Here is a 20,712-nt window from a genome sequence, read left to right on the forward strand (position 1 = left end):
AGTCATAAAAAGACTGGAAATTGCTTGTTGCGAAATTCTCAAAATTGTAAATTAGATCGATAAAAAGCCCATTTTAAATTAGACAAAAGATGTCAACCAAAAATATTATTTTATCGGTGACACCAAATGCTAATTAGTATTCTAAAACCGAATCAATAACGCTGATGGAATCGATATCACCATACGTCATACGTATATATATATAAGGTTCCAATTGGATATTTGGGGGGAGGTATTAAAGAGTCTTGTATTGGGAGTCAAGTCGTCTGGATCGGTGTCGTGTGGTCATGTCTTCATCGTTTGTTCTCCGTGTCTATCTACAACCTTAAACTCATCTACAACGTTCAACGTGGTTCTTATTTGCTAGGTGTATTTAACTGGCTAAATTGTCATGCATATTAGATGTTTGTCGACAAGATATTCTTGTTGTTTTTGCCAGGTTTACATATATCCTCTTATGAGCCAAAATTTAGGAATGTGACGTCATAGACATATTCGGTACCGGTATGTTATTTTTAGTATTTGTACCTTGTTTTCCATTGTTTATTGTATTTTTCATTAGAGTATTTGGTTGTAATAAGATTTAATATAGTTAAGTTATCCTAGTTACTCTGCCTTACGAACCGCAATAAGGTTATTTGCAATCTACCTCTATTGCAGTGACCAAGAAGCTGGCAGAAAGAACTTGAGTGGTGAAACCAATACTGGTACGCCACAATAGCTTATGTTAGGGTAACGTTAAGATACTCTACCGGGACTCACACAGCAAGTGCTAATATCAATTGCAATTTTGGTATAGACATTTCACATGCTTTCGTTGATGTGTCTATTGTGTAATTTTATTTTTATAAAAAACCGAAGCTCAAAATCGAGCTTTGTTCAACATCTGGTCGAATACAAATTCTCCAGAACTGCCACAATGCGTCAATGGCACTGCATTAAATATGCAGTCCCACAGGTGCTCCCGAAGTATGCGAACCAAGATGGTGGACATCGGAACGTAACATGGGTAACAGGTTAGGGTTAGGCGATAATTTCTTTCCAATTTTCCTTATTTTAGTCCTATTATCAGTTCGAAGACTAGCCAAGAGCCTCCCGTAGTATTTATACCTGAAATTATGGACTAACCCTAACCTAGTACACATATTACATTCCGATGTCCGCCATCTTGGTTCGCACACTTCGGGAGCCCCGACCACAGATACATGACCAAACTAAAAGAGAAAATGATCCGCTAAGCTCTTGAACTAACTTATTAGTTTTCATTTTCTATAGTATAAATAAAAAATTCTTACCGTGCTTAGGAACAAAACGCGTTTAGGAACAAAATTTAGCATTTTTGTTCAACTGACAACGCAGCAGTCGTTTCATCATTCTATTTTGTTATTATATTCGGAATTGCCAATCGAAAAATTGCGACGCAATAATCTAAATTCGTCTAGATTTTGACACTATTTTGATCGGCCTGAACAGCGATATTATGTTGAAACAAATTATTCAGATAGTATCGTGTTTCCCCGAAAATAAGATCTAGCCTGAATATTAAAAATGTTCACAATATAAGCCCCTTCCTCTCGAAATAAGACCAGGTCGATAGCCAGAAATCTCTCCAACACGTTTTAAAGGATTATTCTAATACGTGTGAGAGAGGAAAATTTCAATTATTTGAGGTAACGTGAAGATCACGCCACAATTTTCTACTTTGTAATTTACATCAGAGATTACAAAATTGCCTTCGCTGTTCATGCAAAGCTGTCATGGTATTTATTCTGTTTTGCCTTGACATAATATATACCAATCCAAAAACCAGAGTACCGTATCGGCAAAAACACGTTGGAATGTAGTTTAAACTCTTGGCTCTATTCTGTGTTACGCTTTGCCAGCGAACCCTATCGGTAAACCGCCAATGTAGGTAGGTATGGTACGAAGGAGTCTTAAATGGACTGCGAGCGTTTCGATATAAGCTTAGTAAACTGTTTCTTTTGTATTGCATTTGATACAATGGCTGGAAAGACAAATTTTTAGAGAGTAAGAACTTGCTACAAAGCAAAAATTGTCCTTAAATAGAGCACTAATAATCTTTATATTGGTTTACGTATGTAGGTACCGCGTACCGGTATGTATTATGATTCTCAGATCCCAAATACGCTTAGATTTTTAATGACGCAGAGGATAAGTTTATTATGCTCAACGAAGCGAGACAATCCTGGTACAATTGTTTGCTTCCGGAATAATTTCGAAGCTTTGATTTTTATGTCAGTTATTCTACGATCAGAGACATCAGCCGTGTGAGATATGGTTTTGGGTCCAGAATAGTATGACAGCTTACAGGTTACAACTCGTAATTTAGATTTAGGCCACCCTTTTTTTCGTTCGCCATGTCAAAATACTGAAATATCTAATGTATATATATAAATATAAAAGCACTTATATTTATTCAGGTATTCATATCAGTACTGAGTAAGGCAAATTTTATCTGTAGAATGGATGGGTTTCGGGCCGAAGCTGCCCGTGAGCATAAATCAAAAATATTGGATTCTTATTCGAAAATGAAAGATGCTGGATTGCTTTTGGATTTTAATATTGGAATTAATAATAGATTATTCCCAGTTCATCTCAGTTTATTGGCTGCAGGATCGGATTATTTTCAAGCCATGTTTCCCATGATAAGAAAGTTGTTGAGCAAGGTGTTGTGGAAATAAAAGAGGTTGACGCTGAACCTATGAGCCGATGCATAGAGTTCTTATACACAGGAGATACAGACATAAACAATGAAAATTGTCAGGATATTCTTCATGTATCAAGCATTCTGCAAATTGACGCTTTAAGAAAACTTTGTTTCCGTTTTCTGCAAACAAATTTGTCTCCGGAAAACTGTTTAGTTGTTGCTCATTTGGCAGATATTTACAATGACCCTCATGCAAGAACTAGAGCAAAGGAACTAGTAGTCGATGAATTTGAGATGATTGTGAAGGCGGATTTGTTCCCCTCCATCAGTTCAACAGATCTTATATACTACTTGGATAAAAGTAGAGTAGATTCACAAGTATCGTGGTTGGCTATTACAACTTTGATCCGAACTAACCGAGACCGAAAGGATCTCATCCGAATCATGGATGATGCACTAAAAGTCATGAAATTACCATTCGCGTTTCTTCTGACGACTGTTCTGGATAGCGACATTTTTGACAACCGTACCTTGGTAAATTCAGTCTCGAAACATGTTTTTATGAAAACAAAAAACTTGAAAGAAAATATTACTGCAAGCAATTGTATCAAATTAAAAAAGTTGGCTCTTGATTTTCTAGGCGTCGACGGAAAGCCACTAGAGCTTATCAATCAATTCATTCTCGACAATATTGAGGAAGTTTCCAAGTGCGCTGGTTACAAAGCTTTCAGCGAAGACACGGTTGAAGAATTGGAAGCAAAGATGTATAACTGCACTTCTGATAAAGTGAAGTACGAACTACTTTTGGCTTGGACCCGCTTTAAAGGCGAGCGACGTACACATTTTTCACGTTTGTTTAAACTTATCAAGCTCAATGAGCTTAAGCTCAACTTTATTCGACAGAAAATTGAAAAAGAAAACTTGGTGCAACAATCTCCGAGTTGCAGTGCATTGTTGGACTTATGCTATAATCCCAGAGATGAATATTCCGATACTGATGATGATGCCATTTTTTTCACAAGTTGTTTGCAGGAACTAATCGATGATGATGAGTTTAAGTACGTATCTGAAGAAGATTTAAAAATCTATTTGAAATCGTGTGATTCACGTTCGGAAGGGAAATCGGGAGCGCAAAACTTTGAAAGAAAGTGGGAAGCAATGAAACGTTGGATGGGAAATAAAGACAATGCAAACACATTGTTCAAAGATTTACTGACTGAAGCTCCGTTTGAGTTTATTTTCAAGATAGTTGCAAATGATCCGTTTTTCGAGAACGAGAATGCACTAAGGGAAATTGCTCTTAGTCTTATTTTCTCTTCAATTTCAGAAGTTGGAGAATTATGTGACAAAATTGATTTGAACAATTGCTTCATCCTGAAAACTCTCAACACCCAGTATAATAAAGTCAATCACGAATTTTGGAATTCAGAGATTGAAAAGTTTCTGAGGATTTACGCTCATCTTGTTTTCAAAAGAAAAGAGATATTGAATTTCAGCGAAGAGGAAATCGAAAATCTGATACGAATGACTGAGTGCAGTGCAGACTTCAAGGCTGAAGCATTACTGAGATGGGTGAAGCAAAACTCAGAAAGATTTGATTTGCTACCAGGTCTTTTAAAACTTATCAACCTACAACTTCTTTCATCTTCTACCGTTAATACGTTGCTCACGGATCCTAACCTGAGAAAATTTCAAGACTGGCTTGGAAGTATCGAAGAGTTGGGGTCCGGAATATTGACTGTAGACAAGAATGTCTATGATGAGATCACAGTATGTGATATATTAGCTATGGATTTGCCGGGCATGGGATACATCTGTGATCTCTCGAGTGCAACGACAGTTGTATTACCGCAAATCAAAAACTATTCCCGTATGCAAATAATCAATGTAAGTGAAAACGTATACGGAATTAATGAAATGGAAATTTTAAAACTAAATAAGCAAGGAAATTGGGACTATGTATCGCATATTCCAGAGAACGTTAGAGGTGGACACGTTAGCTTTGATAATTTTTTTTACAGTGTCACCAGAGTAGTTGACTTCGAAGATTGTTTGGCTTTTATTTCAGAATCCGAACTATTAATGTATAATCCTGTCACGAATTCGTGGACAGATAAACTACCAGGATGCAATTTGAATTTTGGATACTGCACGGCTTCTTCAGGCAATTGCATTTATGCAATAAATGGTAGGACGAGAGTAGGAAAACGATTTGATGGGATCGAAAAGAAATGGTCAGATATCGCTAATATGCCCATGATTCAGAAATTAGCGTCTTGTGCTGTGTTACATGATATGGTTTTTCTGGCAGGAGGTGTTTTTAAAGACTGGTTTGGTTTTTCGAATGACCGGTTGGATATAGTTCAGTGCTATAATCAAAAATCTGATTGCTGGACAAAAATCTCAAATATGTGTCATCCCCGCATGAGCCCGAGCCTTTGTGTGGTGAACAATCGACTATACGTGGCGGGAGGAAGAAAGGATGAAGGTCTTTCAGTTGAGCGATATGATGAAGAGAATAATCAATGGGAAGTGATTCGGGAACTCGATACTATGACAAATTATTTTTCAGTATGTACCATTCCACGAGGATTTTTATCTACCGACAACTGCTCTATTTTCAAAGAAAGTATCAATTTTCTAGGTCACATCAATACTGAATTTGATAGAAAAGTCAAAGAGAAATATTCTGTTAAGCAGATTATTCCGCCATCTGGTGGTGAAATGAATCTACTAGGATGTCAACTTTTTTTCCCTCCCTTGGCTTTAGATGAAGAAACTTAAGTAACCTTGGCTGTGGACAGTGATTCTGAGAATTCGCCTGTATATTTTGAGGGCGAATCATCGGATGTAATATTAAGTCTCGACTGTCCTATAACACCTGTGATGATTTGCAAACCTTCCATGAAATTCAACAAACCCGTAACTGTAGAAAACAAAACCATTCCAGTTGATATTCATATAAGAAAAGGAGACTCAGGTTGGAAAAAAGTCTCTGAAGCAATTTTAGCTAATACCAACAAGATTCGATTCACTGTTTCACATTTCTGTGGCATGGCAGTGACTGTTTCCTCACAGTTAGTCGAAGATGGAAAGTTTCATCTTATTAAAGACGTGTACAATCAGGAACGTACTGCTCAAATCTCTTCAGTATTTTGCAAAGATGAAATAACGCAACGCTCCATGGAAGAAAGCCTACAGAAAACAAACTTTGTCAAATTCATGGGACTTCCACATGAAATTCTCGAAGGTCCTGGTACTCGAGTCAGTCTTCGATTTGAATGCACGGAACCAGAACAAACAGTAATATCCCCTGGATATCCATCTTCGCAATTCCATATTGATAGAGAAATTTTTGAAAAACGCGAACATGTGGTTTTTTTAAACCTCTTCCTCGTCCCGGGGGTTATACTGATTAATCCATAGTAATTCCATAGCAATGTATTTTTTATTATTTTTCAGCATATCATATTGAAAATATATATTCACAATGTACAAACAGATTGTAAAAAGTAAAGCCTCGAAAAACATAACACTCGTGACAAAAATCTGAGAAATGGAAAAAAGAATAATATTGGAACATATATTTTGGGACATAAATATTTTGCGTGAAAATTTATTTTTTCTCCAGTTATAACGCATAACTTTTGTACAGTTGGACATTTAAATCAATATTGTTTGCAGCATGCATAAAATCATCAATGTCACAGGAGATAACCTTTGATCGGTCTGACGCACAGAAATTTTAAAGCAAACAAAGTGTGATAAACACCAACATAACGATATTATGATGGTCGATAAACCTGCGGCCCAAGCTTTATATTTATAAGAATACTATTTATTCCAGGTGTATTAACACAGGGGTGATTAAATAACAAATTGTACAATGAAACACAGTAGATGGCCAAGGATATTCTCAGATTCAATATGTACTGTTGTTTACATTGTACTTAAATAATCTGGCTGTACTTATAGGTAAACCCTATAGTATAAATTAGTAGAACGCAGCAAAATAAGGAAAGTGGATCGCAATAAATTTCCTCTGGCTTTTAGTACTAGGGATGAAGTATTAGTATCAGAGACAGGTATGCTATAATGTCATTTCCAAGTGTGGACAATATCGGGTTCCTCGACGAAAGACCATGAGCAATCAAATATTTTCGCAACGATAGTATGAATATTCTTTGGTCCCGTTTGAAGTAAACGAGACTATTCTAGTCCAGGGATACTCAACTTTTTTCACCAAGGGTCCATACACAAAACTTATAAATTACCGGGGTCCGGTCATTATAAAAATTATATTTTAACTATTCAAATTCGACTGCAAATGCGTCGTTTAACAAGAGACACGAGCAATATCATGATAAATAACGGTATGACAAGACCTTCCTAGTCCAGTTGATCACTGACTTATATGTATTAATGTGAAATATTCGGCCCATAGACCAAGATCGCAGGAAATTTGAAAAATATACATATTTAAAAGTTTTCTAGCAAATCAAATCATTTTTAAGAGTGACAATTTAGAATAGCTGCGGGGACGACGATTATTTTTAGGCAACATTGAGATGAACTGAAATGTTCACAATACTTTCAGCAGAACGAATAACCAGTTATTTGTCCGTCGTTAGTGGGGGAAATTATATTTATCCGATATACTTTCATCGTTTTGTCAAGTATTTTAATCTTTGTTCTAGTCAGCGAGACCATACTGCACAACTGTAAGCGATTTTGCAAGATGGAGTTATTTGTAATAGTATTTATTTAGTATTTGATTTCGAAACTACAACTGAAAACTTCAGTTTTAACGCCAACATTAACATCTAGCTGAAATACTAGGAAAGTAAGGAAACAAGTTAGTCGACGGTCGAAGAGACATTGCTATGATGTCACAATTCTTGTTCAGTGGTTTAGCTAAAATGCTTCACATCACAGCTGTAAAAGAATAAAAAATTGATGCTTCCCAAATCAAGAAGCAGCCGCGGTCCAAATTTGATACTCGAAAGATCCGGATTCGGACCGTGGTTCGCCAGTTGAGTAGCCCTGTTCTAGTTTATATGAAATATATGACGAATCTAATTGAAATATTTAGATTTGAATCGAAAAATGTTATTATATGCTGATTTTGAAGATTAATATTATTGTTACATATTCTATAAATAAATATAACATATACCTAATTTTGGGTTGAATTCAACACAAAATTATACACACCAATAGATATTGTTTACAAGAAAATTTGACTAATCATTAGAATAGAAAACATCTTCAATCAGATATTGTATAGCGACTGCAAACAGACAAAAATGTATGGTGGAGAGCTAACAGAAACAGTATTCGATTTGTCCAAACATCAATAATTTTTATGTTAAAATAAAATTTTTGTATACCAGTAAATTGTAAAATTATTAATCTTAAAACGTGTAATAATAAAATTGAATCTTCCATGTCGGCATTATCATGATTTTTGTTGTTAAATTTTTCTTTATATAATCATATTGGCAATATTCTAGCAATTTATTAAACTGTTGAGATCAGAAAAGAATATTTATAATGAGAAAATGAATGTTTTGTGAGCAGCGGTTTTATCAGTATCTTGGTGCTGGAGAATAGGGCTTTTACTCATTGCATTGCATTTTTTGTGGTAGATTAGTAACGAGATGTTAAACACAAATGTAACGCGATGTAAAACTTAGTAATGAAATTTCCATTGAAATTTATGAATCTAGTGACTTTCAAGATATTCCGGAGGATGATATGGTCATGTTTGAATAAACCCTGTTTAGTTTTTTATTCAGTTTTTTTTTTTTTTAAATAAAAACGTGTTATTTATAGGTAAATGTATATCGGTTTCCATATTTTGTATATTGAAATTCTCGTAATTCTCTACTTTGTTATTTTGTTCTTGATACATGAAAAGAATTCCTCCAAAAATAAGACCCTGTCTTTTTTTCGGTTTGACAAGGATAATAAAATATCAGTATTAAATCTAATACTTAACCACTTATATTTTGTTACTTAGTGACCTGACAGTGACAAGACCAGGCCGATATTCACATGAGCCCCATTTGTTCGCTATTACATTGATTCTATTTTTAGGCAAGAAAAGTAGCTGCCTTTTACAGCTATGAAGGCTATTGTAACACTCTCAAGTTTCAAATAAAAGCCATAGTGAGTTTGGTATGATTAAGTGTCAGTATTGCAATGCATCTTGATACCGCGCCTTATCTGCAAATATTTGTTCAATGGATGCTTCGTTAGCATAAATGTTATACAAACTACTAACATGTACTAGTGATGTACTATGGGTATTAGTCTTTGTCACTTGCCTGCGCAAAATTCATTGCAATGAAACTTTATCGTACCTTATGTGTTCGAGTGGTTCTCAACTTACCCAGCATGTACTTAATAAAGCGTTAAAAGCACAGTCCACGCATGAACGTATAAAAGGTAATATGAGCTAAATGATAAACTCTATGGTTATACTAACAATTGTTCGTGAAATAGGCATTTTTTGTTAACTCGTTTCGACGTTGTACTGCCTACGTTCTGCGGTTGTTACATTAAAACAAAAAAACTGTATGTAAATTTATCGGGTTCATATTATCAAGGCCAGAGAATAGCTGATTATCGACCCTATATTATTAAATTGTGCTGCAACAAATATTTTATTCATAGATTAAACATTATTATTATTGCAACAAAAATATGCCAGCGATAGGAATCGACTTGGGGACAACAAACTCCTGCGTTGCAGTATTTCGAAATGGGAAGGTATGTATGACAGAGAGAAAGTTTATTGAATATGATAATTATTATATAGCTTTACGTGAATTGTTAGAAATGTGAATGGGTATTGTATGGTTTTCCTTTGAAAGCTCACTAAATAGCAGTTGCTTTTTCAGTATATTGTTCAACAGTAATCATTGGCAAGCTAATTGTAAAAACAAAAACTTGAAATTGAAACATGGCATTAGAATTGGCTATTAGAACTTATAATGTCATTTTCGAATTAACGTTTCCGTTTTCAACTTCTATTATTGTCCATTTGGACAGTTAAAATGAAAGTTACAGCCGAGTCAGCATTTATACAAGTAAACGAATAGCTCGCGGAGACCTGGGGCCCCGTATGGAGCACTTTGAGAAATAATGATCTAATGCATTAAATGGAAAACTGCTTTCAAGTTGCAAGAATAGCTTAACATAATGACTTATTTTTAACCTAGAAAACTTGCTTACTTGACCTAACGGATTAATAATCTTTTTTATCAGGCTGAAGCCATCATAAATGGCCGAGGAAATCGTGTTACTCCGTCCTATGTATCGATCACGGCGGATGAAAGAATAGTTGGTGAAGACGCTAAGGAAGATGAAACGATAAATTACGCAAATACTCTTTGCCGTAAGCTCTCTGTATCTGATTCTTTAACTCGCCTCTTTCTTACAACGATGCGCGATGATCAACTGGTTAGAGGTTTATACCTAAATAGGTTGCTATCGCAATTTAACTATCTTGTGCTCAAATCACGTAATTATCTCATTCACATGGGAAAATGTTTAAACACACAGATATAAAGGTAGTTTACGAACTTTTTGTACAAGACATTATCTGAATTAGGCTGGGAAACACCCGAGCTGTCAAAATTAAACTTAAACCATATCTTGAGAATTAGAAAAAAATATTCAAAAATCACGGAACAACGAAATAAATTTTCAGACACTTTGATCGTTTTACAAATTTGTCATATTTACGTCACAACTATATTGATTGAAAGATTATGTTTTAGAAATCAAGCGTTTGATTGGTCGATCCTACGATGATCCTTCGGTTCAAGCTGATATGAAATTATGGGGATTTAACGTGGTCAATGATGATGACAAGCTTAAAATATTGGTAAGTACATATTAAATTAAAAGCTTTCAAATAATTAGATGGGTAAGGGCCTCCACGTCATTCGGCTAGTTTTTGGACTTCTGCGTCCTCTTATTAAAGCATTTCTTTCTCATTTTTACTACGTGACTATTATTTCAGATTACCCATAGCCAGAAACGAAGTTTATTCTGTCCAGAACAAATAAGTGCAATGGTTCTGGAAGAGATGAAAAACGCAGCTGAGGCATATCTGGGTGAAACCGTAACTGATGCAGTCATTACAGTCCCTGCATATTTCAATGATGCCCAACGAAAAGCAACTCTTGATGCGGGAGAAATAGCAGGCCTCAATGTTATTGGCATGATCAATGAGCCGACTGCTGCCGCAGTAGCTCATGGATTGCACACACCGGTAATATGATCTCTAATTTCTAATTGAAGTTAGAATATGTTTCATTGGTTATATATATGAACATTAATCGATTGACTGAATCGATTCAATTAGCTTGTATAACTGGTCGGTTGCATTTATAGAAATTGGCTAGATGTAGATGTATGGGCTGTATACTCATATTTTGTTGGGTTACATCACATTTGAGCCCACGTACAGTTGAACCCACGACAATTGCACCTGTATACTATTGCGCCTATGGAAATTTTTTTTGTTTCACAGATATTTGAACCCATACTAACCCTAACCCATGGGTTTTAGTACCCGCATATAGATTGAACCCGCGGATATACACATGGGTTCAAATGTACGTGGGTTCAAATGTACGGCCACCATTTTGTTGGCCTTTTAAACGCATATCAGATTGCTGTATATACATATATACTCAGGATGGTTGCATATGTGGATCACATTGGCTGTACATTTATATTAGTTTAGCTGTATATGCATAGCATGCGTATGCCTCTTCGATTGTCTGTGAACACAAACTTGTTGGCTTTATATGAATCAGTTTGATGTGTATACATATTCGGTTGTATATGCATAATTGGTTGGCTGGCATAATTGGTTGGCTGCATATGCATATTTGGTTGGTTGTATATGCAGATCAAGTTGTATATGCAGATACACATAACCCATTTGCATTAAAGACATTACTGGGTGGCTCTACGTTTATATGGGCGGACTGCATATGCATGATACGTCAACCGATTTATTTAAATAACTATAATTTTCTGGATTATTTTTGATATATAATATAAATTGGTATTTTCTATGAATAGGGTTTTGATAGTAACTATTTATATATGTATATACGTTCTATGCAAAACACAGACAAAAAATAAACGGAACGTTCTGATATTTGATTTCGGAGGAGGCACTTTCGACGTAACCATCGTGAAAATCAAAGGACGCAAGTTCTATGTGAGGGCAACGGGAGGTGACGGTCATCTGGGGGGTAAGATACAGACATATTGTATGCATTCATAATAATATATTGCGATAATGGAAGACATATAGCGGGGATAGCGTGCCGTTATTAATGAATCATAAGAAGTAGAATATGGACCAATGTTTTATACTAGACTTATCTAAAAAGTTATGACTAAAACGTTGCCAGAACTTTGGGCCCTTCAGGTACAAGTATCTCCATGAGGAAATATCCTTTAGCAATAGAAGTGACCGTAAATTACGGTATACTTCATAGAAAAAAAACGATTTTACAGAACGCCGAAACATCATTATTGCCAGTAGCTGCATACCGGAAATACTAAAGTATTTTCCCAATGTTATACTGAACTAACTCCGGTTACTATTTTTTATTTTCAACTGATTATATTATCGCTGAAATTTTAGTTGCATTAAATCGCGACCGATTCTCCAAAAATATGGCAGATCGCTGTGTTTGCCATCTCTGATACATGTTATTACTGATGACATTTTTAACCGCTAACAATAAATGCGACGATTAGATTGTGCTTTAATATATTTATCATGTATTTGGGACTTTGTACAGTATCCAACTCCCGTCTCTTTATTTATTAAGGTGAAGACTTTAATAATAAACTTGTGGAACATTTCGTTTCTGAGTTCAAACAGCAGCATGGCGAAGATATATCAGACAACAAAAGAGCATTGAATCGCCTTCGAGTAGCATGCGAGGCAGCGAAAAAGAGATTGTCTTCGGCAACGCATGCTAAGTATATTATATTTCTACGTTATATCATTCATTTAAATGTTTTCGTGCCTCGACTCAACAATAATTTGTGTACAAGCATCCTCCGATATGTAAGAAGATACTTTTTTCAAAATGATTGAAATCTTCTTCGGTTGTCGACATTATCGTACCAAACTACCACACTTTGAGTGATGTGGTATTCTTATGCAAGGCGTGGAAATGTATATTAATAATAAAGACTGATAAAGAAAGACCCTCTGACTGCCAAATGTGGAGGCAATGATGTCATTATTGACGAGAGTAAGAATTTGCTAACCTTCTCAGAACAAAAAGTTGAATTTAATTTTGACATTTACTTTCAAAATCATTTTGCCGAGCTATGGTATTTAATTTATTGGATTTTGAAGCTAAAAATACTAGTGACATGTTTTCGCTTTTGAAGGGTTCAAGTCGATGTTCTGCAAGGCGGATTCGATTTTCAAAGTAAAATATCAAGAGCAAAATTTGAAAATCTGAATCAAAATTTCTTTGAGAAAGCTATTGATACCGTGACGAAGACTCTTTCTGATTCCGGACTCGAAAAGAAAGACGTGAGATACGCATGATGTCTTAAGAATGTTTTGAACATTTGATTTCTTGTAAAATTCAAAGCTTAAATGTTACCAACTAGTCCAATCGCTTGAAAACTTCTAGTGATCAAATATGGAAAAATCCAGGCTTGTCCATGGGACATATTTTACTGACCCATTCCCATCCCATCCCATGGGATTCACATTGGAATAAAATTCAATAAAAATTGTTAAATTCAGGTTTAGCGTCCACTAAATAGGACACATAAGACAAGAGACATGCAAAACAACAAAATTCACGGACTTTGTTAACTTTATATTCATAAATATTATACATGTGTCCATCAGCCTCTTCACGCAGTATATTGTTATTGCTGAATATGTTTTGCTCTTTATAACTAACAATAGAGCTAAGCTCAAATATATGGACAAGAAGTCCATAAAAAAATGTTTTTGCATAATTTATCCGCAAATCATACGGTTTTCGTGTCCCACGTGTTCCATGGGAAATACAAATGTATGCTGTCTCATCCCATGGGACGTTTCCCATGGAAATTCCATTCCCATGGACAAGCCTGGAAAAATCCCTTCATTATTTTTTTTTTTTTGTAAATTTTCGACTTGGCTCAATGAGGCGTATTGTTTCATTTATAATATTAATATTAATAACTATAAATATATTAATAACAAAATAGTTATGCTCAAATATATAACAAAATGTTTTATCATCAATTCCCCGAAAATCATATGCGATACGGTAACTTACCAGCGCAATGTCCGGTTACTTTGTTATCACTTGCATAATATTCAAATCGAAGCACATATAATTTAATATGTTTAACCCCACAGTTGAAGTTTTAAGCAAAAATACCTACTTTTCCATCCCTTTCGATGAAGACAAGGAAAAAGGCTTAGTAGGCTAACCCGTTGTTAGCGCTATTTTTTATGACGTCATAGCTCACAAAAACTGATCTCATAAAGCTTACAGAGAGTCTTAAAAAAATTAAAATTAATAGCTTTCTGTAGAAAAATAAAATCTTCAACCGTTGAAAATGTTAAAGCATTGTTCGAGGGATAGAAGAGAAAAGCGATTTTTTTCACAGCAAGAAGTAAATGACGTCATAGCCCATAAAAAGCTCACAGAATTTTTTGAAATAAATAAAATAGCCTTCTAGCGAAAATTAGAACCTTTAACCACTGAAAATTTTAAAGCAAGTGGTGAATGAGAATAGCTATATTTCCAAGAAGGTAACAACAAGAAAAAAATATTAAAAAATAGGTACACCCGGATAGCGGAGACTGGAACGTTGTAAGTGTACCAGGTCAGGACATAATTTTATTCCAATTTTAGTTCTATTCTGAATTCGGGGACTAGTCAACTGACTAGCCCGTAATATTTGTACCTGAAATTATGGCCTACACCTAACCTGGTACACATACTACGTTGCGTTGTCCGCCATCTTGGTTCAAATACTTCGGGAGTACCGACAACCTCCCACCCATATATGTAAGCGTTATTGTCTTGCTAACATTTTTATTGATTATTTGTGATTGTGTTAGCATTGAACTTCCTGATCGTGATATAATTTTGATTATTGATTTTAGCAAACTAGCATGACTATACCAGGAAAATCGTACGCGTAACCTTGAATTATTGATGTACAAATCCATTAGACAAATTGACATAAATTTTGCAAGTGGTCTAGGCTTATGAGTTATACTATTATGTCTCATTATCTGCAACATTGTGACTATTTGAATCGTCATGTCCGAAATGCAAATGATATTTTGTCATTAAATGTTATGATACATTCATTTTCTTGGGCAGGATTTGAGAAACCTATTATGTGAAAAAATGTAAATTCCACCTCTTAGATTGATGACGTTGTACTTGTCGGAGGCTCAACGCGAATTCCAAAAATTAGAGAAATGCTGGAAGAGTATTTCGACAACATTAAACTTCGAAGAAATGACAATCCTGACGAGGCAGTTGCTTGTGGTGCAGCCACATATGCGTTTTCACTTGGTTCTGGAAAAGATCCTGCAGTACGTAGTCGTTAGTGAATAACTTTGTAAAATTGAACATAACTACACATAGGTTGTTATATCAGCAATTTTCTATTGTACAAGAATTTGGAAAAACAACCTAAGAGACATTCCTTTATTTAAGTTACTTATAGCAGTAATAATTTCGATCTCGGTAATAATTTTTAAGTTTAACTGTCCTATGCTTCATATTCTAACGTTGCTATAAATTCATGCCTAAAAACAGCACTCAATAAAAGCTACATCCAGATGTTTGACCTATTGTAATTAGAACTCGGCCAATATATATGCCAACCGAAATATACTGCCCGATAATGTGTGTTTGCCGATATAGTAAACCGCCTATAAATATCGACATTAACCGGGAAAGCTTCGGGGTGAGTGCTTGAACGACTCTCGCCGCTGCATAACTAGTTTCCCAATATTTTCTCGCCTCCATTTTGCGTTAAAAAGTTGTCTCTCCTAGTGACCGATGGTATATGATTAGCCATTTCATGCATGGTCATAATTGTTATCAAAGTTATTATCCAGAGTAGCATTTAAAATGATGTTCTCGAGACACAATGAGAAAAAGTCAAATTTGGTATCCACAGAAACGCTTGTTTTATAAATAGAATCCATTTGAAGCCGTTGAGTTAGTAATCACAGAAACATGTTACAGATAACTAGAAGCTGAAATTGATTGGGGGTCTTTATGATGGCAATATCTTCTTTCAATGGAACTTTTATTATCTATCTATTACCATGACAAATAATTGCACTCTTGCAATTTGATGACTGTTGTACAGTAACAATACGATTATCATATAATAATGTCATCAAACTAGTTCCGAATTTGTGACCTCCCTAAACGCAATTTTGAATTATTCGGGCAACAGTTTTATCTATATTAATGGTTGTTTATCATTTTGCTGAGAATTACACAAAAAACCTGCATTGTCGTTATAGTGCTAACAGTCAAACAATTTCATTTCTATTAGTTGAAGGAATTCGCTCTTGAAGATGTCACCCCACTTTCGATCGGCATCGAAAATAAAAACGGAACAATGGCTATAGCTATTCCACGAAACACGAAGATTCCCACCAAAGCGCGGTCAAACCGAGTTACCGTGGAAGATAACCAAACAGAAATGAGGTTGAGGGTGAGTTTCCCTGAACTGCTCTAAATGCCATGCTGCATATAGTTAAAATAGCATTATTAATAACTGTGAATTTAAATTTCACAGATTTTTGAAGGTGAGCGCATTTTAACGAAGGATAACAACTTTCTTGGAGAATTCACCTTATTGGGAATTCCTGCAACAAGAAGAAAAGAAGGTAAAGTCAAAGTGTTACTAGAAATTAACGCATTTGGAATTCTCCATCTTAAAGCGATTGAAAAAAACACGGGAAATTCAAGTGAATTAACGATTGCAAGAGACAAAGGACAATTGAGTGAGAGCGAGATAAAACGAATGGTAATATATGGAATTACGGTCATTTACAAATCTTTTACTAAATTGAGCAAACATATAAACAGATTTAAAAAAGAAATTCTTCAGCGGCATAACCCTGTATAATGTTAAATATATACAAATGATCAATCGTCAGCAAATTAGAGCAGTGTTCTTCTTATCGTGGTATACCTTTCACAATTTTTCAAGAACTTTGTATACCTTACAAATACCAATGTTTTTAAAGCTTGAATAAATCTTAAATTTTAAGCACATATTATACATGCAATCTGATAGGCTAGTGTCCGAAAGTTATTAATTTGACTGACGGCATTAGTGTCAACGGGAATAATGTTCAACGCAATTCAAACGAAGTGCGTGACAGCCGAAATCACCAACCCAGACACGTGACCGCATTATCTATATAATTTCTAACAATGTGCTCACGTCGGTTCTTTGCGTAAATGACATTTTGTATTTCATGTCCGCCGCGTTTGCATTGTTGTCTCTGATTGAATATTTTATAATTTATTATATTAGAGTTATCATCCCTGATTTAGACTGTCCACCCTTCGTATACCCCTTATCAGTTGTAATACCCAACTAATGGTACTGTATATAGTATATGCCGTATACCCGGTTGAAGAGCACTTCCTTAGATCACGAAACAGGAGTCTCAACTATTTCATATCGACAATAATATTTTCGATATGAAATACAGAGTGACCAAAAAAACAGAACCCAAACATTTCTTACTTCTACAAAATGAAGAAAATTTATATAATATTGTTTACGTTCACACTTTTGTTTGTGTATGATAGTACCCAAAAGTTTTAGAAATCTGGGATGATTTGTACAAAAGTTACGTTCTCTCTCTAATACGTTCCAAATGACCTCCATGGTTTTAGACACAGACTTGCATCAATCCCTCACTTATTTTTTGCTGCAGCGCACTATCTGCTGTCAGGGCATGCCAACAGCAAAAATATTGTTCACCGGTACAGCACCTTCGATAGAAGTCTCACATACACACTTACATTCAAGTAACCCTGTAATATTGAAATATGTCTAAATATTTCCCAACAAATGTGCTGTCGGACTGTGATCATATACTACTTTTACCACAATAGCAGAAATATTACTAGTGTAAAAACAATTTAACCGTTAACACCGGTGACACGCAAGAACAACCACGTAAATTTCGTTTCAAGGTGCAAGAAGCAGAGCAGTTTAGAAAAAAAGACCAAGAGCTGAAACAGCGAAGCATTGCCATGAATGATTTCGAAGATTACGCATACAGAGTAAAAGAAGAAGTGGATCAAAAATTGCTTACAAGACAACAGAGAGAATCTATGACGAGTAAACTGAGTGAAATACTTCAATGGTTGGATATAAACAAGGTAATTGTAAACCAAGTTCAGACCAGGCATGTGCAACATTTTTTGTCGTTGGGCCATATAACTAACTTCAGACATCTTGCCGGACAACACAAAACAAATACTGCGGCTATTGCTTGGCTTTACAGAAATAAACGCACCAGGCAAAATGGCGAAAATAAACGCTGCGGCAGAAGCAAAAAAGAAAAAAATTTTGTATTTTATTCATGTGCGCGCCTTTTCAAATATAAACTGTCGGATTAGGTTTTTATGCTTGATGGGGGAAATCTGACTGTTCACAAGTGTCAAACTACATGGCTTGACGGCCCGAGTTGTGGCCCGCAGGCGGCCTGTTGCACACCCTTGCATTGAATCAGGGTTCGGCAAACTACGGCCCGCGGAGCAATATAATCCGGCCCGCGGCACTGAATTATATTAACAAAACAGCTGTATTGACGATTATATTCTTCACGTGACAGACTTTGTTTTGAGACACTAAATTATGTTATAACCTAACCAGTATATAATTCGCAATCACTCGTTTAATGAACCAATAATTGATTATAATTAGACAAATGCAACAGAACGTAAAAAAGTTGATGCTGAGTGCAAATGGTATAATGACGCAAAAAATATTCAAATGATCAGTTTTCGCGCACTGCTTGAAATTTAGCCGAAATTTGTGTGAAAAAATGGGATTCATTGGCCATTCCTTCGGTTTTTAACTTTCTAAAAAGATGTGCGGTCCGCCAATGACTTGCCAACTTGGCCTGCGAACGACAAAAGTTTGTTGACCCCTGCTTTAGATCATACCATGAGTTGCAACAAGTACGTTAAAATAAGCATTGGAGTTGTACCAAATTGGGTCTTGAAAAATTACCGTATTAATGCACGATTAAATTTGTACGGGGTTCCTCGTTGTAGCATAAAACGACTCAACAAATACCTTCTGCCAGTTCTGACAGTTTAAATTCAATAGTTTAATGTAGCGTTTCAACCTTAAAAACCTTTGTGTCCGCATTTCCCATTGCATTTATTATTCATCGATGTAACAGAGAAGAGACTCACTAACCTTTTTATGCACGGTCCCGTGTGAACGCATCTGACCGCTCCTCGAGTCAAACTTTATTGCTTCGTATACATTTTTCAAGTTTATTCATGTTTATCAAAAGTCAAAATGCAATTTTTTTTTAGAAAAAACTTCCAGAAATGTCTGAAGTACAAGCGAAAAAGAAGGAATTGAAAAGAATAGTTGAATAAGTTGATAACATGAAAGATATTTAAATTTTTTTAATTTTTTAACTCCCAAGATTTTGTGCATACTGAAGATTGTTAGAGAACGCTAAAGCGCTTGACCGACATTCCGTTGTAAGTGAAACTAACACTAAGTAGACTAAGTAAATTCTCCAGATTATTACTGAGGCTGTTTCATTATTTTTTAAAATTGTTAGGGATTGAAATCCGTTTTTGAACCAAATTTCTAGTAATAGCGCCAGCAATTTGATTATAAGGTGAATTTCGACCAAGTTGAACTATCAAACCAATTATTCAGTTTTATTAAACCGTTACCATTTAATAAAGTTTAATTCAATTTTATTCGTTCGAACATTGTAAATAAAAAAATAATTTAGAGAAAGACAGAGTGTACTTATATACAGACATAACCGAGAGTGTATTCCGAAAAGTAGTAAGACTATAATAGAAAGAATTACCAATAAATGTAATCGCCCTTCTAATGGATCATTATATAGCATTGTCACCAGTTGTTTCACGATCCATGTTTCCCGTATATGAATAAGATTAAAATTTTCTTTCGAATATGCAGAAAATTATTTTAATACCAAGGTTTGCTCTGTGCTGAATGGTGTTATTTATTCAGCCTGTGATAGCGCAACGTCTCAGATTTATTAAATTGTCATTTGAATATTAGTCGGAAATGTTCATTAAATCTAGTAACACATTGAACCTAGCACATCGTCCCTGTATGTGATATAAACACAAAAAGTTTTTTCGCGAATCGTTTCCAAAAATTGAATGATACGTGACGTAACCAGCATTTTGTTGACGATACCATCCAATAAATTGTGAATGATTACTGATATGCATACATATTTTGGATGTAACGAAAATTTTACGTAATTTAAAAATGTATCCATACGAATGTCCAGTGGCGTAGCAAGACTCTCGTGCCCCCCCCCGCAAAAAAATATTTTGTGGAAATGACCCTAAAAGCTCTCGGACATAAGCTAAAACAACGCTTTTTTTATTTCGTCAAAAAGCTTAACATGTCGCTATTAAAATGCAATGGTAACCTAAAATTTGTTACCCGAACCCAAATACGAATGGCAGCCAATACTCTCTTATAATGACTTTGTATCGACGGCGTATGCTTTTCCAGTGATCCATTTCATACTTGGTACTGTAATGTTTTTGAAAATGTGGCATTTTCCTCTACCATGCATGGTGGTGGGAAAATATTTAGAGTGTGACGTCATCAAATCGTCAAGTAAAGTTTTTGGACATAAGGTCGCATATGTAAAAAAATATTGGGCACACATAGCGTCATCTCGCGGAAAAGAACTCTAGCGTACGCGTTTAAAACGTCATGGGTGCCGTTTT

The 20,712-nt window shown here is 35.2% G+C and overlaps 1 protein-coding gene across 1 annotated transcript; it reads left to right on the top strand.

The window, feature by feature from the left end:
- Window positions 1-9,336: 9,336 nt before the first annotated feature.
- Window positions 9,337-19,807, top strand: LOC144421060 (heat shock cognate 71 kDa protein-like). The gene is made up of 12 exons (XM_078111229.1): window positions 9,337-9,442; window positions 9,941-10,070; window positions 10,456-10,562; window positions 10,701-10,952; window positions 11,826-11,949; window positions 12,538-12,691; window positions 13,112-13,259; window positions 15,114-15,284; window positions 16,265-16,426; window positions 16,511-16,741; window positions 17,929-18,117; window positions 19,288-19,807. Exons 1-12 carry the CDS (start codon window positions 9,377-9,379, stop codon window positions 19,351-19,353), a joined length of 1,800 nt encoding a protein of 599 aa, XP_077967355.1. The 5' UTR covers window positions 9,337-9,376; the 3' UTR covers window positions 19,354-19,807.
- Window positions 19,808-20,712: the final 905 nt, after the last annotated feature.

This window comes from Styela clava, chromosome 3 (assembly GCF_964204865.1).
Source record: "Styela clava chromosome 3, kaStyClav1.hap1.2, whole genome shotgun sequence".
Taxonomy (NCBI): Eukaryota; Metazoa; Chordata; class Ascidiacea; order Stolidobranchia; family Styelidae; genus Styela; species Styela clava.

Coding starts and splice junctions, on each gene's coding strand:
- LOC144421060 (XM_078111229.1), top strand. CDS start 9,377: ATGCCAGCGATAGGAATCGACTTGGGGACAACAAACTCCTGCGTTGCA. Junction 10,563..10,700: donor ATGACAAGCTTAAAATATTG/GTAAGTACATAT, acceptor CTATTATTTCAG/ATTACCCATAGCCAGAAACG. Junction 10,953..11,825: donor CTCATGGATTGCACACACCG/GTAATATGATCT, acceptor TGCAAAACACAG/ACAAAAAATAAACGGAACGT.